At 44.1% G+C, this 25,000-nt stretch overlaps 1 protein-coding gene across 4 annotated transcripts in view; it reads left to right on the forward strand.

Annotated features, from left to right (window-relative positions):
- The window catches only part of ASTN2 (astrotactin 2), an 899,407-nt gene that overhangs the window by 399,701 nt on the left and 474,706 nt on the right, over nt 1-25,000 (forward strand). For all 4 annotated transcript variants that reach the window (XM_068552572.1, XM_068552571.1, XM_068552573.1 and 1 more), the window contains one exon: nt 3,719-3,886. In XM_068552572.1, coding sequence (XP_068408673.1) covers nt 3,719-3,886 — 168 coding nt within the window. The remainder of the gene's footprint in view (nt 1-3,718; nt 3,887-25,000) is intronic.

Here is a 25,000-nt window from a genome sequence, read left to right on the forward strand (position 1 = left end):
CATCTCTAATCATCCACATCACAAGCCCATGGGGTGAACAAGAGCTCATGAGCCACGATAGCAAAGTTCAAGTTTTGCTTTGGAACTAGGGAGACTCTGAAGGGCTAGTCTTGTGTTCTGGCTCCCACAGGCTGAAAAAAACTAAACTTTGGGATCAATGAGGAAGCATTTCTACTTCCCCATTCCATCATAAAGTAAGCTGAACTTTCCTCTAGTCAAGCATGGAACTTTGATTTCATTATTTCATTCAACAGATAGTCACCAAGCTCCTAGTATGCGCAAAGCCTTTTTACTGAGAGCTGGATTGAAACGGAGTAATGAACAAATCATGACTTCTTCCCTGCAGGAGATCACAACCTATCAGAGAAAGCAAAAGCCCTTCAACACTATAGGAACACACTGAAGGGGGATGCACAGACTCCCAGAGGAGGAGTAGAAAGACCAAGGAAGGCAACTCTGCCTGATACCCAACCAAAGCTCCAATTCTCAAGACAGTCTGGAATAATGGGCAGGTCCCAGCTTTGAATGCTGAAAAACCTGGGTTCAGTTTCCACTTGGGCCACTTACTAGTTGTGCAAGTTTGGCTAAGTCAACATCTCTCTGAACTTCATGTTGTCCTTCTGTAAAAGCAGGGACATACCTATGCTGCAAGGCTCTTGTAAGGATTAAGTGAGCATTTATCCCAGGATCTGGACCAGAGGTGCGTTCAAAGGATGGTAACTTCCTCGTGTCATTAAACCAACAGTACACCTTGGCGTAGTGTCTTTTTAAAGAAGCTGAGGATAACCTGCTCTTGAGTGAGTCACTTCCAATGAGAATCATATTTCTCATGTTTGAAAAGATCTGTTAACCAGTATTGCATTCAGAGCTTCCAAGCTCATAAGAAATCCAAATAGTAATCAAAATAGCTCCAGCAAGTTGAGATTCCCCCATGTGCCAGGGACTTCACGTACTATAGTGGATGTTGTAATGCTGCTTCCAAATCTCTCATTAGAACAGGGGCACTCATTCCCCCAGCCGCCTGGAATGTTGACGGTTGACCACTCTCTCTGAGTCTTCCTTGGAGAAATGCCCTCCATTAAAAGGGACCACTTCATCCAAGTTTATGTCCCTTCCCCAGGGATGTCTTACAGCCTATGACTGGCTATGGGGATACGAAGACCTGACACCCTTATCTTGATTTGGAACAACTCTGAAGGACCATCTCAGTTCCAGGGCTTCCCGTGGGATCATCTGAGCGCTTTGCTACAACGGCATGGCAATCTACCTTCTCCCTCTGCCCAGTCCCACTTTGCTCATGCCCTCACAAGAGAACACCCCAAAAAACCTCCTGCATGCCAGTCTCTGCCATTGAGTCTGATTTCTGGTGAACCTGACCTAAGACAAATGTGTTGTCTCATTAAATCTTTATCTTTTTTTTAACCCTGTGAAGGGGAAATCGGTATCCACAACTTTCATAGGATATAACTGAGGATTTGTTTTCTTGTCCGTTTACAGAGCTGGTGGGTAGCGGAGTGAAGATCTGAATACATATCTTGCTGACTCTATTCTCTTTATCCCTGTGCTGTGTAGCTTTCCTAAAGTAGTGGGATTAGCCAGACTCAGCCCTGGGACATAATTCAATATCCATCCCTCAGTCTTTAGTGAGAATAAATACAAGAATTATCCACTTAAACAGCATGACTGTGCTTTTTAAAAGAAAAATCTGTAGTTGATACTGACGTTCGGTGCCTTGCACAAGGACCCATGTGACATGTTTCTGCTCGGGCTTAGTTCCAGAGGGGAAAATATGGCTTTGGAGATCGATTTGCATATCTCCCCTTGCCAGAAATTTAAAATATGGAATCCAACAGACTTCTTCTTTTTTTGCTTTAGCTGCCAAGGATTTTAAGGCCGACTTCAAATGTGGTCATTTCCTTTTCTCCCAGCCCGATGCTATCTACTCCTAATGCTTTTCATGTAGGGTCCTCTTTCATCCTCACCAAAACCATATTGTCCTCTGTGCTTTTATTTAGGAACTCATTCTATACGATGATATAAATCATAACATGTGTATGACTTAGAGAAGATAACATTGCCTGCCATGCCCATATCCTTTCCAGGGAATCTTAGATCCTCAGGGCAGCCAGGTAGGGTCTGACGTGGCCCTGCCTTTCTGACCATTGCCCATTGGACCACAGCTGGGCACCAGAGGCAAGACAAACCTGACCATTGGTTAGCCAGCAGGGTCTGATGGGACCTGACAGAGAGGTTGCTGCCAAACCCACAGGATGTCTATTAATTGAGTCCCTCTTCGGAAAATTTAAATTGCACACATGGAAAGATTTTGTTGCTTGATAGTGAGGTAGAGAGAAGCAGATGTAGGGAGAGAAGCCAAGTCATGCTAATTTTGAAACAAGTTAAGATCTCCTTCTGCTGAGGTCTCTGGATCTGCCATAAATCTAGAACCACCCTCCAAGTCCAGCTTTGTGAAACCTGGTCCTATTTGACCTCTTTTTTCCCCCATTTCCCTCTGTGAAATTCTACCTTCACTATATTCCTGCATATATACACTCACCATTTACACCCAATATGCGGCCACCCTCAGTGGGCTTCTGCTCCTTGACCCCAAAGAATATATGTAATATATATATGTGTATATAGGTATGTAACCCATATATGGCTGTGTAAGTGTGCATGCGTGTGTGTGTGTGTGGGGGGGGGTCTTTTGTTTGGCCTACACGAGCTTTCAAGAACAAATGTAAACCATCATTTCCAAATTGGTTGATTACAATAAAAATCTAAATTTTCAGCCTCCCCTGATGAAAACCTGAAGTCCTTGCACCACTTACCTTTAGACCCATTTGGCAAGAGCTGGCTAGAGCTGAGTTGCAGCTGCTTCATTGTGATAGAGCCTGTACTACCCAGTTCACCCCAAACTCCATCTTTCCTTATTATATCCCAACATTAAGGCATCTTCCATTGCATGAGTGCTGCTTTTCTTTTAGCGGTGCTACAGATTTCTTTGACTCCATCTCTCTCTCTCTCTCTCTCTCTTTCTTTCTCACCCTCTCTTTCTCTATCTCTCATACAATAAAACAAAACAAAATGCAACCTAGGCCAGGGGGCCAGGACGCTATTTCCCTTATGCTCAGCCGGTGGTTCCGAGGAATATAATCTGCCTTCCCCCTGTGGGGTATTGGTGACCCCTGTTCCAAGGGGGATGCCTGGGTGACAGAAACAAAAGCTCTTTTTATATTTTCAATTTGAATATTTAATCATTCTTTACTAGGACAAGTGAGGCACTGGCTAAGCACTTTATCTACATTAATTTATTTCATTTTCACAACAGTGAGGTGGGTTCCGTTACTATTCCTATTTACAGATGATGTAGCCAAGGCCCAGAGGCATTGAGTGACTTGTCCAAAGTCCACGGCTGGTAAAAGTGGATCCAGGATTGGAACCCAAGTCTCTCTCAGTCCTAAGGGCCTGACTCTTTAGCACTAGGCTGAACTGCCTCTCATGTCTGACTTGCCTGTCTCCATTGGCTGCTGACACCATGACTGGCACATTGTAGATGCTCTGTGAATGTGTGTAGCTAAGCGAGAACAGAGGACCTGGGGTGGTGGGGCTGATGGCTTGTATGCACCTGTCTCTGTTCCTGCCCTGCAGCATCAGTGGCAAGACACCTGTACCCTAAAATCGTGGAGAAAGTAGCTCTCTCTCTGTTTCCCCACAGGGAGCAGCTTTGTGGTGAGTGAAGGGAGCTACCTGGACGTCTCCGACTGGTTGAACCCGGCCAAGCTGTCCCTGTATTACCAGATCAACGCCACCTCCCCATGGGTGAGGGACCTCTGCGGACAGAGGACCACGGATGCCTGTGAGCAGCTCTGCGACCCAGAAACCGGTGAGCCACGAGCAGGGCTGGGGATGGAGGGAGAGAGGGTGTCGGCTGGAAGATGGTCTGCACTCCTTCTGCCTGAAGAATCATGGCTTCTGAGTGATTGACAAGGGGCTTTATGTAAAGGTCCATCAGTCCCACTGGTGGTTAAACTATGTGCTGCCATGGCCTGACAACAAAGCAAATTCTTATAAAACCACAGCGTCTCAGAAAGGACCACAGAGAACATCTCGTCCAATTTCAGCAAAGCAGAGTGTCTGAATGTCACCAGACGTCCCTGAGCTTAGATCCTATCTATCAATACCTTTTACTAGCTGGGTATTCTTTATCATTTTTTTTTTATCTTTATTGAAATATAACTGACATATAACATTGTATAAGTTTAAGGTGTACAATGTGATGATTTAATACACATGTAAATGATTACAGCAATAAGGTTCATTAACACTTCCATCACCTTACTTTTTTGTGTGTATGTGGTGATAACATTTAAGATCTACTCTCTTAGGAGTTTCCCACATATAATGCCACATGGTTAACTGTTCACCATTCTGTACATTAGATCCCTAGAACTTTTTCACCTTAACTGGGGAGATGTTGGCTATAGGGTACAAACTAGAGGGGCATTCTTTAGCAAGATGCTTTCTCTCTCTGAGTACTAGAGAATGAAAGTAGCATCTAACTCACAAGCCTGTTGTTAGGATTAAATGAGATAATGTATGGAAATCTCTTAGTATACTCATTTATTCATTCATTTGGCAGATATTTATTGAGTAGCTGGGCACTTTTCTAGGCATTGGTGACATAGCAGTGAACAAAAAAGGCAGAATCTCTGTCCTAATTAAGTTTATATTCTACAGAGACATTAAATTTGCACTGCCTGAGAAGGTAGCCACCAGCCACCTGTGGCTGTTTAACTTTAAGTCAATTAAAATTAAATAAAAGTAAACATTTCCTCAGCCATGTTAGCCACATTTCAAGTGCTCCATAGCTAATGTGTCCAGTGACTACCTCTTGGAGGACTCGGGGCATTACCATCATTGCAGAAAGTTCTGTGGGACAGTGCTGCAATAGGCAAACAGGTAAATGTGGATATACTGTGTCAGGGGATGATAAATGCTGGGGGGAGAGCACGAAGCATAAGGGATGCTGAGCTGGGAGTAGGGGCGGAGTTGTTATTACAGAAAGGGTGGTCAGGGAAGGCTTCTCCAAGGTGGTGACATTTGAGCCGGCACTTTAAGATGGAGACGGTGGAAGCCATGCTAACATCTGGGGGGAAAGCATCCTAGGCAGAGAGAATAGCAAGGGACAGCCTCTGCAGCAGGAGCACAGGAAGATCCCATTGATTCAGTACTAGCAGGAAGACCAGTATGGTTGGAGGGGAGAGAGAGAGAAGTTAGGATGCAAACTTGAAAAGAAGCTTGGGAAGGGGGTGGTGATGGGGGGAGGTTGGAAGGCCTTATATAGGAAAAGGACTTTGGATGTTACTCTGAGTGAGATGAGAAGTCATTGGAGGATTCTGAGCAAAGGAGCAACATGATCCGACCTACATTTTAACAGGACCACTCTGACTGCTGTGTGACAAATCAACTTAGAGGGCGTTCAAGGGCACTGTTTTTCCAATGTAGACAGGAGTTGGTAGTGGCTGGGAACACAGGGATTAGGGGAGAAGATGGTGATAAGTGATCAAATTCTGGATATATTTAGAGTGTAGACTTGACAGAACTTGTTATTGGATATGGAAGATGAGAAACAAAGAGGAGTCAAAGATGATTCCAAATCATTCAGTCTGAATAGTGACCTGACAGACTTATCATTTATTGAGTCAGCAGCTGCTGTAGGCGGGTCAGGGCTGAGGTGAAGGGGATCAAGACTGCTATTTTGGATATTAGTTCAAGATGACTCCTAAACATCAGGTAGAGATGAAAAATAGGCATTTGAATCCAAAAGTCTTATTCAAAGAAGAGGTCTTAGCTGGAGATAGAAATTTGTGAGTCAACAACATATGGATACTATTAACCCAAAAGACACCATCTTATTTACAGTTATTGCTTAGTAAATGGACAGCATCTTACTCAAAGTTGCTGCCCAAGAGTTATTAATGTCCACAAACAGGGAAATAGGAGTTAGAGAGGAGAAAAGCTTACCAAGATCACAAAGCAAGTTAGAAATGAAGCTGGTATTAGAACCCCAGTTCTCCTTCTCCCCGTCCTGTGCTCTTCCCTACAACTCATACTGGTATATTTTTCTCTGCAATTTCACCTGCCTCTCCATTAACAAGATTCTGGCCATCTTGCCTGAAAATCTCACTGTACTGATGCCGCGAGGAAGCCTCTGCAGAGCTGAGGAGACTCAGTGGCCCAGGTCAAGAGTTTGCTTCCTCTACCCAAATTCTCTTCCACTTCTCCATGGTGCAGCAATTCGGGAGTAAGGAGAGGGATTCTCCAGGCTAACCCCTGTGTCTCTGCAGAATCAGGCAAGGATTAGGCTTTCTAACCATCATTCCCTCCTTATCCTTTAGTGGGGAGCCTATATTCAGACACATTTTTCCAGCCTTTACATAGGCCTACTGGGGAAGCTATTCAGAAAATGCGATGCAACTCTAGTATACCATTGGACCAGACAGCTGAATCTTCTTTCTCTTAATTAAAACATTTAGACTTTAAGGCACTGACACCCTAAGGAGTGTCCCTTTACCCCCAACACACACACGCACGCACACACACACACGCACACACACACACACACACACACACGCATACACATGCACTCAACCCCTTAGAGTTGAAGATGTTGCTAGAATCCACTGGGTTGACCTTCTCAACTTTATCACTGATGATACTGATACCCAGAGAAGAAAGATAAAAGGAACAAAGTCACACAGCCAGCAGGTGGCAGAGCCAGGATTCAAACCTAGGATCCTGTGCTCCTAACCAATGCTTCTCAAGCCCTCAGTAGGTCTAGAGTGAGGCCTAAGATTCTACATCCCTAAAAGGCTGTCAGCTCTTGCTGATATTTCTGACCCAAGTACTACCCTTGGTACAGCAAGGCTCTAACCTCTTCTTCCCAAATAGTCCTCTCATGTTCTAAACAAACAGCGAGAGGCCCAGTCGCCATGTTTGTTAATTCATTATTTATCTTGACAAAATCACGCTCACTTTTATCACTTTATCTTCTGCCTCTATTTGTCACACACCATGGGCTCTAGGTACACTGATACCCGCGCTTCCCTGAAGGCACCATGCCTTTTCATGCCTGCATCCCTTTCACGGGCTGTTTTCCTCCCCCTTGAAATGTCTTTCTCCTCCTTTTACTTGGAGACCAGGGGCTCTTTTTATTTCCATTTCATGAAGCCCAAACATCCTTCCTCTCAGAGGCATTCATGACTCGCCACCCCCAGCCCTGACCAAACTCAGGGGTCCTCCTCTCTGCTCTCATAGCCTCCGTGCCTCCCTGTGTTATAGCCCTTGTCCCTGGGCAGTCATTGTTCTTTCCTTGTCTGGATCTATCACCAGACTGTAAGCTTTGCTAGGGGCTGGAGAGGGGGATTCAAAGCATGTGTCTTGCCCATCTGTGTATCTTTAAAACTTATCATTATACTGACATGTAATTCATTCACAAAAAAAAAAAAAAAGAAAGGGGGAAGGAGGGAGAGAGGGAAGGAGGGAGGAAGGAAGGACATTTCCCTTCCCATGCTCCTTGAAAAAATTTGATTCACCGATTTTCAGCTTCTTCCTCCATATCCACTTACATATAAACTCAGATTAAATATTTTCCAGCACTAGAGAAATTGGGTCACCAAGAGCTGTCCAGTAGCCAGACCAGCTAGAGAGTCTCACCCTCCCAAGAACGTTCCCCTTTGCATTCTCCTCTCTGCTCACATTCACAATACTCCCACCCGCCAAACACCCTATGCAGAGTTTCACCTTCTGACTAGAGTTCAGGCTCTTCCCTCTACCTGAAATTTCTTCTATCCTTTAATTATCTACTTTCCAAAATTCTATTTTCTTAATTACCTCTCATTTCCTCTCTGTAGAATGGATGACTTCTACAGTATCACCAGAGTTTTCTGTTGACTAAAAATTTGATTAAAGCATGAGTTATTATTTGGAAACTACAACGCTAAAATGTAAGCTCCTTCAAGCTTACTACTGTATCTTATTTATCCTTCAGCAGAGCACCTTGCTCTTATAAATCACAAGACATAAAGGGATGGGGTGATCTACAGATAAAGAGTGGAAATAGGAACATAAGTTCCCTGAATATATTTTCATGGGGCTTGACTCAAACCCACTATGTAAAATGTATTTCAATTTGTTAAATCCGTTCAAGCAAGATTTTCTTAATTCCACAGATGCATTAAGTCTTGTGTGTTCAGTGCTATGGGAAATCACAGACAAACTGGACAATGTTCCTGCCTTCATGGATTTCACATTTTTGCTGGGATAAAAATAATACGCTCCTCTACAGCTGTTATAAAAGACACAATGTAGAATAAATCAAGAACAGGCATTTATAGAGTACCTCATGCCTGGAGAAAAGGGAGAAATGTATTCTAGATGGGAATTTCAGGAGCTCCATCATGGAAAAGATGACCTTTTAGCTGAGCCTTGTAGAATCAGTAGGGAGTATGAATAAAAGGTGCTTGAGCAGAGGAATCTTGATGATGGAGAAAGAGAGGGAGTAAGTCTAGAGTGATTCCCAGAAGCAGAGAGCAGCATAGCTGGGCTGGCCTCTGGAGAATGTGCTACATGTGAGGTAGAGGAAGAGAACTAGGGGAATGGAAGGAGATAAGGCTGGAAAGGTGGGGTGAAGAAGAGAGCTCCCAGAAAGATGAGGATCTGACGATTCTGGGAACCACCAGGGATTTTAGTAAGGCTACATCGGCCACTGAAAAAGGGAAACCTGCCTTCTATCTATCCAGTTGTTTTAGGGAACATCTAACTGCCCAAGGGAATAGCTGGGTGTTCTCTCCTCAGCCTTCCACCAAGAATTAGAATTTGGGGAAGTCATGGAAAAACGAAACCCCCAAGCCCTGTACATATTCAGATCTTAGATCTGACAAAAGTGGCTTAGCTTCCCTTAAATGAGCCCTGCCTTCTGTGGGTGGGATCTGTAGGGCTGAACCAAGTCATGGAGTCCAAGTTCTGATCATCATGCCTTAATGCTTTATTGGACGTGTCGGCAAGAAGGATCATTCTTCCCAACTGACCAGAAAGGAGAAGGAAACTGGGGAGATAGTGTTGCTGAAGAATATATAATTGCCGTGATGTGTGAAGGAGCCTGGTCAAGTTTTCCTGACTCTGTGCCATAGCCCAGCTCAGGTGTGTTTTTCCAGGGATTTCAATAATTAGTACCACCTGCAGGGCTGATTATGGAATTGATTCCAGAGTGTGCTGGAGCTGGCTTGTATGGAGTTAAAATCTGAGTTTATATATAGGCGGATATAGAGGAAGAAACTGAAAGTTGGTGAATTCGATGTTTTCAGGGAGCATAGAGAGGGAAATCTCCTTCCTTTCTCTCTCCCTCCCTCCCTCCCTCCCTCCCTTTCTTCCTCCTTTCATTATTTTCTGTGAACTCATGAGAGTCGATTGTTACCATCTCATCCCAGCTCTTTGTTCAGTTCTGTCATGCAGGTAGCTTGGAAATTGGCTGTGATGAGAGTATTTATACCCAACAAAATTGGTAAATGTTACAAACCATGGCTTATTTTCTTTGCAAAGCCAATCGTTAAACATTTACCATCATAACAGTGGATGGGATGAGAACAAACTAATCAAGGACCAAGGCAAAGAAGAGTCTCAGTGATGGCTCAGAGAAGGCTTGAAAACGTTGCCGGAGGGCGGCATTATGCTCCCTTCCAGAATAAACTACCATTACCCTTCAGCTCTCTGAAGGTAGGAAGTGAACATTGAAGGACTACGTGCTGTGGTCTGATCAAATGCAGCACCGCACAGTCCAAATGATCAGGCCTTGACCTTAAGAATGGGGAGAGTGACAGTGGGTAAAGGGGATCAACTCTATGGTGATGGGTGGAAACTCAGTTTTTGGTGGTGAGCATGTTGGAATGTGTACAGAAGTAGAAATACAATGTGCACATGAAATGTACAGTGTTACAAACCAGCTACCTCAGTAAAAGTAGTTTAGAAAATGTCATCATGGGTGAATCTTAGTGTGAAACAGCTTTAGTAAATTTCTGCAGATGGGTGGTATCATGTTAAATTCTGTATACAAGATCATTGACGGTATGGCCCCAAACCACATGAGGCAGGTAACTGCAGAACACTAACTCATTTAGTCACTAATTCTTTCACCTATTCGTTTATTCATTCAAGCCTTTAGTGAACCAGAGTAGAATTGGAATATCCTTTGGAATCCTACAGAACTAGGTTCAAATGCTTGCCTTTCTGTTTACTGACTTTGGCAGGTCATTTAACATATCCAAGCCTCATTTTTACATATACAAAAAGAGGCAGATAATTCCCATTTTGCACAGTTGTTGTGAGAAGAAGATGAAAAATCACATTTAAAATGCACTTGGTATGGTACCTAATTTATGGTGGGCACTCAAAACATAGTGTCTACTGCTATTTTATAATCAGTTATTTAGTCCGTAGTGTCTTCACTTCATTAATTTAATAAACATTTCAATTAATTTAATAACTATTTTATGAAATACCTTTAGTTCAGCAATGCACAACTGTGTTAGATTATGTGAGAAGAAAGTAAGATACAGCCTCTGGCCTCTAAGACCTGAGCACCTAATGAAGAAACTTTCAGTAACCTGGATGTTTCCATCTGCTGGCTTTTCATTTAGTCCTTGTGTGACTTTTAAACGTGTACAATGAAAAAAGTCATAGGCTCTCAATCCTACTGCCAGCTTTGCCACAGATTTGTCATTTGACCTTGGGTATGTCATGTATTGTGAACTTCATATTCCTTCTTTTCAACAAGGAGATTAGTGGAAACATAATTTTAATGCAAGAAAGGTCCCTAGTGATCATCTAGTCTGATCTATTGAAGGTCACAGAGGCTAAGCAGGTTGCCTGGTGTCACTCAGTCAGTTAGTGGCAAGATACAAATTACAACCCTGAATAATTCCTAAGATATTTTCCAGCTTAAAATTCATGTTTCTATGACCTTTTAAGCACTAATAACTTAGAACATAAGTATGATTGAAACAATTTGTAAGTGGCATTTAAAGCAGATTGGATTTTCTTTTCAAATTGATAGAGATGTCAGTCATGTTTGCCATCACATGCAGTTTATTTTCATGTCTTCAGCAGACACTTCTCATTTGCAATTGGATATGAAATGAGAATACAAAGTGTGTAGTTATGTCCTATGTATGTCTTATAATGTACTAAATGTTTCCAGTTGTTTATAGATTGTTTCTGTTATTTGCTGATCCCTGTATTATTAACGTTTAAAGGGACACAAGAACTTTATGAAGTTGTAAAGACCAAGAATTCACAGAGAATAAGAATGTCTCTGCCTTGAAGGGGATTGTAGCATGGGTGGTTTCTAGGTAATGTAGTAGATAACATAGGGTTTACGTTGGGTGGTGCTTAGTGAGATGTGCAGTTAAATAAGTTGAGATCTATCCAAAGAGAGCCAACTTTCTGGCAGACCAGAGAGGAGAAATTTATATATGAGAACATAAGTTTTATAAAGAGTTGACCTTTGCTCATCTTGTTTATTGCTGCGTATCAGGTACTGAAACAGTTCCTGCATCAATACATCTTTTCTTGAACGACTAAATGAGTGAGTGAATGAATGAGTGAATTAATGAATGCATGAGAAGCAAGTTTCAGTTGCTGAAAGGTCAAGGGTTGGTTAGTGGGTTGGGTGTAGGGTTCTTGTGTCAAGACCAGGAGTAGCCCTAAGGGTGCTGACAATGACATTTCGGCTAAGTGTGTTTTTGCTAAAGATTTTTATCTGGGACAATTAATTCTCTGCTGAAAGTCACCTTCTCCCTTGAGCTCGGTATCACTAGTCTTTCTTGAACTCAGAGTAAGCTCTGTCCTTTATCTGGTGAGGATCGGTCCACGTCCAGCTATGCTGTTACCCCAGTGGACCTCAACTGGGGAAATCAGTCCTTCATAAAGTGAGCCACCGATCCTCAGAACCCAAAATGCTCTCCACCTCACCATTCCTTGGTCCCAAACTTTACTGGGAGCTGTATTAAACAAAACTCATCTAAACTGACTGTAAATTAATGAACCCAACGCCTTATTTTGCAGACGTACAAGATAATGGAAACAAACTATCCAACACCATTTCCAACTAAAGACGTTCAAACAACAACAGACCAAGATTTTTCTGCTTAAATTCCGTGAAATGAATGTTAATCATAAAAGCACCTTTATCACATCAGACTGATCCATTTGATGCATTCATTATTTATTTATAGCAGATGAGGATGTTAGACAGTGATCAAATATAGCTTACAGTTAAGAGAAGGATGGTAGAATTTGGGTGAGATATCAAGAGGTACCTGAATACAGGAACAGCATCTACTGTTTATTATGTACTTGTTGTGTACCAGGTATCATGCTGAGACTGATTTAGTAACTCTCTTGGTCTTCATGACAACGCATCTAGGTGGTTATTATTGCTTCCGTTTTCCATACTAGAAGCTGTGTCTTAAAGTAACTGATTGACATTCTCAGGGTCATATATTTACTAAGTGTCTCAGCTGGGATTTGGACCCAGACTGAGTGAAGAGCTACTGTATTGAGAGTGAGTGTGTGAGAGGGTTTGCTTAGCACTGAGAAGAGAGAGACATTCTGGCATTCTCCCTCTGGTAGGTATTTGCTGAGAATTCTCAGAGGCAGGCATAAATCCTTTGGACAAAGAATTTGCAGAATAAGTTGACTTGGAAAAAAATAAAAGGACCCGATTGGGTTGGGGATGTGGGAAACATGCAGAACCAGAGAGGTGAAACTGGGACAGCACTTATGAGTTGTAGGGAAACCATTTTTTTATCTCTGTTTGGGAGTCTGGCTTTATCTGGTTTAAATGTGTTGTAAAATGTTATGTTGTGGAAGAGGGTTGAGGTCCTTGGAAAAGAACAATCTGTGTCAAAGATGAGGTCATAAAATTTCAGAGAGCCCATGACAGCAAGCCACAGGATGGCCTGCTCAAGCGCTGGGAAGCACGGGAAGGTTAGAATGGGCTGCAAAAGAGACTTCGAAAACATTTTCTTATTGGGAACATGCCAGTCCCACTGGAAGTTCAAGGCAGCCTTTACTTCTGAACTTGAAAGAAAGAGGTTGTGAGAACCTCATACTGTAAAGTTGCATGGAGGAAGATAACCTGAGATGCATCTCTGGTAATTATCTCCAGGAGAATTGTACCAACGAGGAAGAGGGCTCTCAGCTTCTAAAACTAGATTTTATCATCCAGAAAATAATCTACTGTCACTTAAATTAGAGTCTGTGTTTAATTTTAGTCAACAAATGTATTACAAAAATATATTTGCCCCCCCCCCAAAATGTTCTGTGTCCTACTATTTAAAAAAAAAATTCAGGAAGCTTCTAAATATATTTGTAATACCTTATGACCAATGGATTATGAATAAACAAAGGTATGGGCAAAAGTATAGATTGGAGATGGGAATGTTATTAGGATACAAAAGCCATGTTGTGAAGTGTCCACGCTTGTCAAGGGCGAGGCATTTCCAGTAGCCAGTGTGAGAGGTCTTTGCAGGTGTGTTCACTCTGCAGGCTGCAGGCTGCCCTCTACCCACCCCCGCTTCGTATAAGCCCCATTCTTCACTTTCTTCACTCATCCTTGCTTTCTTGTTTCAGTTTAAATGTCACTTCCTCAAGGACGTTTTTGCTGACCTTCTAGACTCAGTTATTCCTCCATGTTTTAAGCTCCATTTGTGCACTCCACTTTTTTCTTTATAGTAAGTACAATGATAATAATAATAATAATGCACATTATATAGCACAAACTGTGTCAGCACTCTTCTAAGCAAGTCACATGTATTATCTCATTTAATCCTCTCAATAACCCTGTGAGGTAGATAGAGTCATATTTTAACTAAACCAAGACACAAACAGATGTATGTACCGATATCTTATGCACTATTAAGGAAAAAATGCTGCCACTAATAACCGTAAGATACTAATAATTACCACATAAGTCCTCATTTTCAGGGATATTGAAATGTGGAAAGTTGTGTGTCTTAGAATTAATGGAATGCCTTATTACTATCACCATTTTACATGTGAGGAAACTAAATTATGTAAGTTAATGGATTTTCCCAAAGTCACACATCTAAGAAATGGTAGAGTTTAGACTGGAGTTTCAGAAGTCTGGCTTCAGAGTTTATCCTCTTAACCGCTAGCCTACGCTACAATGTATAGTTAATATACATTTATTTGTGTGGTTCTGTATTCAATTCCTTGTTATCTAAGAGACTGTATGCCATAAAAAGACAAGGATTGTGTCTATATTATTCCCTGCTTTATCCCATTGTACTGATGTTTAATGATGAATAATGGAATGAGTTGATGAAAGAAGAAACACTGGATTTGGAGATAAATTCCATGGGCTTCTCCTAGATCTGCAATTTTTACTCAAGGTGTAACTTTTGACATGCCACTTGGTCTCTGGGCCTCAGTTTCTCTATTTAATATAAGAGGAGCTTACATTAGATTTCTCTAAGTGCTCTCCAGCTCTGAAATTCTGTGTACTGAAAATGTGCACTGAAAGCCAATGCTGTGTCCAACTCTGGCTCTGGAGGATGTAGAACTAGGATCACTCATGCTTCCTGATTTCTTGAAGGAATATACAAACAGGAAACTGGGACCACCACACATTTCGACTCTTAATAAACATCTTGTAATGGTCAAGAACTTGAGCTCTGGATTCCAGTGGACTTGGATTCAAATTCCAGCCCCTTCATTTTGGACCTGCACAACTTTGCATACGTTCCCGACCCTTTCTTAACCTCTGTTTTTCTCAGTGGTAAATGGTGGTAGATGATATCAACATACCAGTCCTCAGAGGATGATTACGTGGATTGAACTAGGTCAAGCATATTAAGCACTTAGCACAATGCCTGGTACGCAACACTTAACAAATGTTAGCTATTATTAGAGCTGTGCTCAAAACATGAATTGAATAAAATGAGTATTGTAGGACTGTTTAAAAAAAAAGGCAGTTTACTATGAACCTGAGCAGTCAGGGAAGGCTTCTTGGAGGGGGAGAGACCAGAGTTGGACCATGAAGCAAAAGCATGATTGTGATAGACCTACACTGTCCAACATAGTAGCAAATAGCCATATGTGGCTAAATTAAAATGTGAATTAAGCCACAGTCCCCGTGTTCCAAGTACTCAATAGCCACACGTGGTTAGTGGCTGTGTATTGAAGAGCATTTCTATGATTGCAGCAAGTTCAATTAGACAGCTGTGACAGAGAGTGAAGAGTGAAATTATGTTTCATATATATTTTATTTCATTTAAAATATTTATGAGTGACAATGCTGTGCTGAGTAATGTGCTAGGAACCAAGATTTAACAGTGAGCAAAACCAGACACATTGCTTGGCCTGGTGGAGCCTGGTCTAGTGCGGGGGTCAGCAAACTACAGCCCACCAGCCAACTGCTGTTTTTCATAAAGTTTTATTGAAACACAGCCATATTCACTAGTTAACATATTGCCTATGACTACTTATAGCTACAACAGCAGAGTTCAGTAGTCATAACTCTGTGGCTTGCAAAACCTAATATATTTGCCATCTGGCCCTTTAAAGAAAAAAAAATGCCAACCCCTGGTCTAGTAGACTGATTTAATGCTTTGGCATCTGGGTTAAAGAACTGGGTTTGGTATTTATTCTTTCATTCGTGGATTTGTTCATTTAACATTCAACTGGTATTTATCAAGCACCTAATTTAAGCAGGATATCAGGCAGTGACAGAATGAAAAGAACAGATAAAAATTGCTGCCATGATGGAGCTCATATTCTGGTAGGGGCATGGGACAGACAGATGATTAGAATATAGGTAGTAATTAATAAATTGCATCCTATGTTAGAAGTTGATGTGTTATTGAAAAAAAGACTACAGGAAGGGGGGCTGTGAATGCGGATAAGAGGGATGGTTGCACATTTTAGTAGCCTCTTCAAGGTAGGCACTGTTGGGGAGGTGAGGGAGAAACACGCTTTGTGGATATCTGGTGAGAGCAGAGCCCAGGCGGAGGAGATAGCCAGTACAAAGGCTCTGGGAGTGGACTCTGCCTCACATATTTGAGGAAGATCATGGGAGAGAATGTGGCTGGGCTTCGCTGGACACTAGGAGGATATTAGGAGATGGGGTCAGAGAGGGACCAGAGGGCCAGAGCCTCTGTAGAGCTTTTTAAGAACATTGGCTTTCAACCTGAATTCAAGGGGGAGCCATGGAACATTCCGAGTAGAGGACTGATGTCATCTAACATATTTTAAGAGAATTACTCTGGCCACTCTGTTGAGAAAAAATCTATAGGGATAGAGACAAGAGTGGTAACAGGGGAGCTACTCGGAAGACCGATGGAATAATCCAGACCACAGATGCTGGTGGCTTGGGCCAGGGTGGTAGCAGTGGAGGTGGAAAGAAGTGGTCAGAATCTAGATATTGCATTTCATTCATTGCAGTCATTTAGTGAATGCCAATTATATGCCAGGCATCATGCCCAGTAGTGGGGATAGTGAGAAAAAGAAGCTGCCATCTCTGTCCCTTTGAAGCTTTCTGTCTAATGAATTGGTTTCAGGCTTTGACGTCAGAGATGAAGAATCCAATTTTTAGGTCCCCCACATGTGTATGAGCTCCAGGACCAGTTTTCACACTGTCTTTAAAGAAAAGACCCAGGAGAGGGTGACTCTGTCTTAGTCTGCTTGGGCTGTCATGACAAGATATCACAGACTGGGGGGCTTGAACAATAGAAACTTATTTTTCACTGTTCTAGACGCTGGGAGACCTAACATTGAGATACACTGAATTAGTTCCTAGTGAGGGTCCTCTTCCTGGATTGCAGATGTCCAGTGTCTCAACTTGTCACTGTGTCCTCACCTGGCCTTTCCTTGGTGTGTGCATACAGAGAGAAAGCAAGATCTCTCTTTCCTCCGCTTCTTATGAGACCACTAACCCCATCACAAGGGTCTCACTCTCATGACCTCATCTAACCCTAATTGCCTCCCAAAGGCCCCATTTCCAAATACCATCACACTGGGGATTAGGGATCTGACATAGAAATTTGCAGGAGACACAAACATTCAGTCTGTAATAGACACCAATGACCTAGGATGAGAGAAGAAGGAAAACAGTGAAACAAATATGTGATGCAAGTGAGGGGGCTGGGCAGAGCTTTCCTGGGCACTCTGCCACACAGGGCTGGGACGAGAGTGAGGTGAGTAAGGAGCCTTAGCACAGAACCTAAGGTGTCATTCTCAGGTGGCAACTTTGAACTTGCACAACCCTGAGTGCCCCTTCTTGGGGAAGGAAAGCATTAACTCACGACAGTGGCCTCTCCAGACCTCCTGAGAAGCCTTTATAAAGACTCTCCTGCAGGGGCAAGTTTGGAGGCGGGTGTCCAGAACAAAGAGAGGCAGAGCTGGAGGAACCGTGCCAATCATCTAACCCACCCCCTCCTTCTACAGCTGCTGAGGGTGGGTCATCACCCTTGACCTTGGGTCAGCGCCTTGCCAGAGTCAAGTCAGTGGCAGAGCAGAGGTCTCCTGACTACCCTGCTAAGGCTTGATTTCCCTACCTCTTGAGAACATTTTAAGCAGTCAAAATATTTCATCCTTGGGATGTAGGCCCCTGCCTGCAATTTGACCCAATGCCTTCAGGAGTCTTTTACAATGTGTGCAGGCCGTATCGGCTCCCAGCAATGCTTTTCCTGGCTCATCTTGCATGCTTGCGATCAGATCCACTCATTCATGCAAGGAAGAGTTTCAGTGCTGGGCATCTGGAGCGTGGCGGGTTCCCCATACGCTTCGTTCATGTCTTTCTTCCACAAACAATGACTGAGCCCCAAGACTGAGTCAGTTCCCAGGGAGGGAAGTGGACCAGACCCTGCTACCACCCTCTCTTCGCTCGTAATCAAGCTGCCCTCATAGTACGCTCAGTTTTGTTTTTGGAGAGGCAGTCAGAACAAAATTGTAAGAGTCAAGGCTTTGAAGTCAGGCAGATCTGGGTTAAAATCTTGGCTCTGCCTCTAACTACAGTATTGGTACAGTTTTAGGCAAATTGCTTAATTTTCCCCAAGCCTCAATTTCCTGCTCTTTTTCATCCCAGAAGGAGGTATTCATTCACCTTTGCTAGGTTATTGTGACAATTATAATCAGCATAGCAGTATAAAGTACCTGCTACATTATATGGCAAATATACATGTTCAGTAAATGGGAATTATTGAATCAAGGGCAAAAAGAACCCCCAGTGTTGGCGGTGCTTAACCCGCAAAAGACTTAATCGTGATGGAATGGAAGACGTGATGACAGATTTTGGAGCAGAAGTGGTCTCCATGAAACCATTTAAAACACTGCACTTAGCAATAGTACTGGCCTTTTCTGGTTATTCGATGCCATCTTTAGGGAGCTAGCCCACTGCATCACACTATCTTTCTTCTCTTTCTTGACTGAAGGCAGCTTTCATTTCAATGTAGATGATTAAAGATCTCTGAATAGGAGGGGTGTGTGTGTGTATGTGTGTGTGTGTGTGTGTGTGTGTGTGTGTGTGTGTGTGTGTGTGTGTGTGTGTGTGTTCCTGCCCCAGCCTTTTGGCTACAGTGTTAAGTGGTCTTTTCATTCAAACTTCTTCACGGGACTTCCCTGGTGGCGCAGTGGTTAAGAATCCGCCTGCCAATGCAGGGGACACAGGTTCCATCCCTGGTCCTGGAAGATCCCACATGCTGCGGAGCAACTAAGCCTGTGTGCCACAACTATTGAGCCTGCGCTCTAGAGCCTGCAAGGCACAACTACTGAGCCCACGCGCTACAACTACTGAATCCCGCATGCCTGGAGCCCGTGCTCTGCAACAAGAGAAGCCACCGCAATGAGAAGCCCGCGCACCGCAACAAAGAGTAGCCCCTGCTCGCCACAGCTAGAGAAAGCCCACGCACAGCAACGAAGACCCAACACAGCCAAAAATAAATTAATTAATTAATTTTTTAAAAAAGATATAAAGAGCTTCACTAGATGAGTGTCTCCCGGACCACGGGGAGTGAGGGAGGTGTGTGGATTTTATGCTGAGCACACCAAGACTGTCCATCAGGACGGGACACCCAGGAATTCAAGCTGCTCCTCTCAAGCCAAGCAAGGTCAGGTGCCTCGCCCTGTGCACCGTGAACGGACAGCTGCAATTTCTCAAGTGGCCACAGATGGACATGACAGTGAAGCCTGACCTCCTGGTGAAGCCAGGAGCAGGCCGCCTGGACTCACGTTGCTTAAATTTAATGTTTCATGATGAGTTTCCATCCTATACCAGTAAAGGCGGCATAAAAATGTTTTGTAGAAGGATGTGCGTCTTAGGAGTGGGAACTGTGCTGTCCTGCAACTCAGTTGTTGCCAGAAAGTGGGGGCTGCCTGGGACAGGGTTGAGGGGGGCAGAGGCAACAGTGTGTGGGCTTGTGTGAGAGGTGGGCAAAGAGAGCGGGATGGATGGGAAGGGAAGAGAGAAGAGGGAAGGAAGGGAATGAGGAGAATGAGAGAAATCCAGAGAAAGAGGCAGGAAAGGAGGGGACCTGGAATGAGCAGGAAGTGACTGTATTTTTGTTCTGGGCACCTTTACACACCGTATCTCACATAACCTTTATCTTTGCGTTAACCCTTGAAGCAGACCGACTGTCCTTTATTACCTCTTATTTGAGGAAGAGGAAGTAAAGGTGGGTCTGGGGGTTTAACTTGGGCCTCTGACTCAAGCTCAGTTATTTTCACTGCAGAGTGATACAAAGGAAATGGGACAGACAGACAGACAGACAGTGAGGAATATGAAGACGCATACAGAGGCAAAGGCCAGGACAGGGAAGCAGAGACTGAAGAGAGACACAGAAGCAGCGAAAAAGACACAAAGACTGGGAAACAAAGAGAGACACAGATGGGGGAAAAGAGTGAACCATAGAACGGAAGAGAGACAGGGAGGAGAGGTGAGAGCAAGAACGTACGTGTGAATTTAATCAGGCATGAGGGTAGCGGAGTGAAAGTGAGCTGGATTCAGCTGAACATACACATGATGTAAAATGGTACAATATTCCGGATGGAAGGAACTGGAAATGACAATCATCCCAGTTCCCGGGAAGCTGGCCTGACCCTGATCGCCTGCCTATAGCTGTGGCTGGGGTCACTCCGAGGAAGGGACCCCCTCAGAAGCAGAGTGCAGATGTCACATGCCCTCCCCTGGTTCTCTCCATTTCCCACAATTCCCGACTATATAGAGGAAGGCCAAGGTCCATGCTGGTGGGTGTCTGGACCCCCTCGCTTTCTGGCCTGGATGGCATGGGCAGAATGGGCAGGGCACATGCGTGTGGCCCGCTGTACTCTGTGCACATCTGGAAAATCATGACTCTTTTTGCTTTAATTCTGTAAATGAAATTTGACTTTAAACTCACAAAGATAGCTGATGCTTGGGAAAAAAAGATCAATGCCTCTTTTTTTGTGGAGTGAAGAACTCTTTTGCAAAATGAATAATTACCCTCTGCTTAATTTATTTTGTATATTTCACTTTGCTGTTTCAGGTTTTGTGCAGGCGGCAGGGACGGCAGTGTTATTAATCATCATGTGTTCTGAATAGGATGAGTCTGAGTCTATATTTTATCCTCACAGCATCCTTGTGAATGGGAGAGGACAGGCGTCTGTTCCCCGTCTTCTAGAAGAGAAGGATGAGGCTTAGAGAGATGAAGGGGCTTGAGCAAGGCCACCCGCTAAATGGCGGGGAAACAGAGCCGCAGGGTCCCGTGGCATGACTACCCCCAGCACAGGTGTGATAGGTGGCCAGGGAGAGCCACCAAAGTGGGTCATTTTGAGTGAGACACAGGGTCATGTTGAACTCCTCCATCTTGCCTGGCATCCTGTCGGGGAGCTCTGACTCCAAAGTCATGCAGGACTGGGTTTGAATCCTGACCCTGTTGCTTTCCCACTGTATCATCTGGAGGCCAGTCACTTAACCCCGGGAGCTTCAGTTTCCTCATCTGTAAAATTAGGACATTAGCACCTGATTCACAGAGTGGTTGGGTGGATTAACACATGCTTAATGAGATCCATACACATCTTTTAAACTTGTCCTTTCCCCAAATTATAACCAAGGGGTACAAGATAAAAGCTATGGTCAGGAAAGGACATTAAGACAACCAACTCCCTAATAATAATCATGGCGACAGCATGTTATGATTTTGGAGCCCATACTGGGAACAGAGCATTCTTGGTGTTATTCAGTGCAAAGGGCAGGCCTGATTAACCTTAGTGTAGAATTGAGGAAACTGAGTCTTGGCCAGAGACAGGAAATTATATTCAATACAAAGTCACAGAGCCACTGGGTGACAAATGCAGTTTGAAGCCTGTTCAACCCCAGTTCCTGTCTTCTCTGCTGTAAACTGACTCTCTCCATGCAGAATGCTTGGATTCGGCATTTGGGAGTGACTGATTTGAGAGGGGATATGTGGGTTTCCAGGGGTTGTTTCCCCACACCTGTGGAACTAGGGTGGAATTTCTCAGTGCCTGACCAGCTGATCTAGAGAAACAAAAGGGCATGTGATTTCCCATTTGTGCCCTGACCTACCTTTGCACCCATCATTTCCTCTGTCTGGAAAACTCCTCCTTCCCCTTGAGAGAGAGGTATTGCAGCCTGGGGACAGCAGCACTGTCTCTGGAACCAGGCCCACTGGATTCCGATCCTCTTAGCTTTGTGACTCTAGGTAAGCAAGTTACTTAACCCCTCTGGGCCTCAGTCTCCTCATTTGTAAGATGGAGTCGAAAATAGAACCTGCCTCATAGGCTTGTAGGGTCACATGAATTAATATAAATAGAGAAGTTCCAGCACTGCCTGGCAGTTAGGGATCTCAGAGTTCCCTCTTATTATTACCTACATCTTCACTGGTGTGAAGGCCACTCAGTCCATAAATAGTAGACCTAGGATTCAGCCTCAGATTGCTTTGATTCTGGGTTGATGCCATTCATCTTCATAGGTCGATGACCCTTGACTTCCCCCTCAACCCATTCCAGGCTGATCTGAGAAGCTTGGATGAGGCAGGCTCTGGGGTGGAGGTTGGGGGGGGCGGTGGTGGGAGATGGCAGCCCCTTGCCCAGCAGACACAGCTCTGTGCATCCCTGTTAGGAATCCCACGTTGCTTAACTGGAACCAGATCCTTCCTGGTTATTGGAGATGTCTGCGTCTGTATCTGTTCCAGGCTGCTAGTGAGATTTCTTCACCCCTCTCCATCTTCAATCAGCCATAATTTTAAGGGAGTCTCTTACCCCCATGCGTTCCCCCCAGACACTCATCTGTAGATAGTTGTGTGGGGGGTTGCACTGAGGGATGGAGGAGGCTGGGAAGAGAGGGAATGGAGCTGGCTGAGAGGGGTCACCATGGCTGAGACCTTGAAGTTGGGGTCCGGCGTGGCCTGGCCGGTGGCCTTTCAGGGCCCAGGCCATCCCACATGGGCTGCCCACATGAGCTAAGTCAGTAGCCAGTTAATCCCCATGTATCCTTGATTAAGGGCTGTGATCTCCATCAGACCCGGTCACCAGCCTGTGCCGCCACAACCTTTTGGCCTCTATTTTTTTCTTTCTTCTTGCTCTCAAAGGCATGATTATGAAAGGCAATGAGGGCCTGGCAGCTGAAATGCAGGCATCCAAGTTTGTCTCAAATGCTTTGGGAAGAACAAGGCCAAAACATCTCACTCCAGCATTGTAAGGAAAAAGGGGACATCAGAGACACACACACAAGGTTCCTAAAGATGTCATCAAGACCCATCTCCTCACTGTACAGATAGAGAAACCAAGTCTCAGGGAGGGAGGGGACCTGCCCAGGTCACTCAGCACGTTTGGCTGAGTTGACTTCTAAAGAAGTCCTCTTCACTTCATAAAGGTCTGAATTATATCCTCTTGTTATTTCACTCCAGTCATGTTTCTCTGCCTCCCAAGCCTCTATTTTCAAAACCCCCAACCCTTCCATACATACCCTGCCTCCCCCTCCAATCCCTAGGGAAATGCTGACTTCAAGACACAAGAGTAGAGCATGTTAGAGGTAGAATCAAGGAATCTGAACAAGGTTTGGAAGGCTGTTTGGGGATCTCTGAGTACTAGCTACTCATTTTACAGATGGGAAGACTGAGGCCTAGAAAAGTGGAGTGATTTGCCCAAGTTGGCAGATGGGTCAGCACTGTACAGTGTATTCCCTGATGACATTGCTTACATTCAAAACTGCCCAAATGATCTCATTTCTTCTCTAAATAATTATTTTGCCACTTAACTTTCCCTTCATTTCATATTCCCTCTCAACCCCTGGTCTCTCTTCTGTTGAATACATCCCTCTCCAATTCTCAGGCTCTGCTTTTCTCAAGAATTAGGATCAGGGCAGACCTGCTGCAAGAAGCAGGTCCTGGTCTGCAACTGAGTCTCACACAGCCCTGTTCTTATCAGGAAACTCAAGGGCAGTTAGAGCAGGAAAGGTACAGGGAGGGAGAGTAATTGATAAGGGGGAAGATTGCCTGGGCCAGTCATGAAGGACTTTGAAGGTTAGACTAGGGCATATGAAGTGTATTGTGAAAGCAACTGAAAGCCCCTGGAGAGTTTTTAAGATGAGCCATGGGTGCAACTGTTCTTTGAAAAGGTAACTGGCCACCACTCAGACTGATGGGCAGACACTGAAAGCAGGTTTCCAGTGATAAGATTTTTTTCAGTAGTGCACATGGACAATGTTCAGGGCCTGCACCAAGAAGAGATGGGAAGAAATGGATCCAAGTGACAAAAAAGAGTAGAATTAGTGGGATTCAGGTGCCATTTGGATACTAAGGGTTAAAAAAAAAATAGAGTCCAGTCAGAGATTTTTCCAGTTTGGGAAAAGGGAAATAACAGGTTTAAGGTGCATTGGTCAGCTTTCGTTACACTGATGCTGCGTAACAAGAACCACGGTATTTACTGTCCACAGCTCTAAGCAGTTTTCCCCTTTGTTCCACGTCCGGGTGGACTGATCCACCTGGGACTTAGCTGCACTTGGCTCCAAGTTCAGGTTGCGTCCACTCTGTTCTTTGTAACCCTCATCCTCCTTGGACCAGCCACTGCTTGGAATGTGGTTTTCTCATGGCAAGAGGAAGGAATGCAAGAGAGCAAGCCCAGCCACAGCACAGTTCAAACTTTAGTTCGCATCATGTCTGCTACCAACCCACTGGCCAAAGCAAGTCCTAAGCCAAGCCTGAAGACAGGGTAGGGAAGAAATCTCATTCTTCTCACAATCAGGCAGGGCAAGGATGTGAATGCATAATACTACTCTAGAGAAATGAGGACTTGACACCAATAATTCAGTCTACCATGGGACAAATTTTCCTTCAGCACCCCCTGATCTCCTATGCCTGTCCAGACTCTCTGAAAGCATGTCCTCTTAGAGAGCCATCACATGGCTTGGGAAGGAGTCAGAAAGGTCCTGGACTTGGATGTTTGCTCCTCTGTTCACAATTCTCGGCAGCATACTCACTCTCTCCAAGCCTCAGTTTCATATCATTTAAAGGAGCCAGTGACATCTTCCTCCCGGTGTTGTCATGGATGTCAAAAATCACTTGGGTAAGGTTGGTACATAGTAGATGCTCAGTTAACAGAAGATATGATGCTTCCCTTGAGGCTTACCCCTGCTAGCTAGAAATCAGCCCAACAACGCTTCATTATGTGGGTCCTATTAATTCAATGCAATCCATATATAAAGTATATACTTTTTATTTGCTTTTGGACAGGGCTTATTTGCAAGAGCAATTCTTAACCTTCAGTTATAGTGGAATTTTAGAAATCAGCAGGATGCCAATTTCAATGTGGGTGGGTTGGAGCTGCCTCTTCTTCCCTAACCCCTGTGTCTCGCTCATGAGAATTGTCAAATTAAAGGCAACTCCCCTTGCTCTTGCCCTTGTGGTTATGTTTATTGCTGTGATGT

Source organism: Eschrichtius robustus, chromosome 10, assembly GCF_028021215.1.
Source record: "Eschrichtius robustus isolate mEscRob2 chromosome 10, mEscRob2.pri, whole genome shotgun sequence".
NCBI classification, from domain to species: domain Eukaryota; kingdom Metazoa; phylum Chordata; class Mammalia; order Artiodactyla; family Eschrichtiidae; genus Eschrichtius; species Eschrichtius robustus.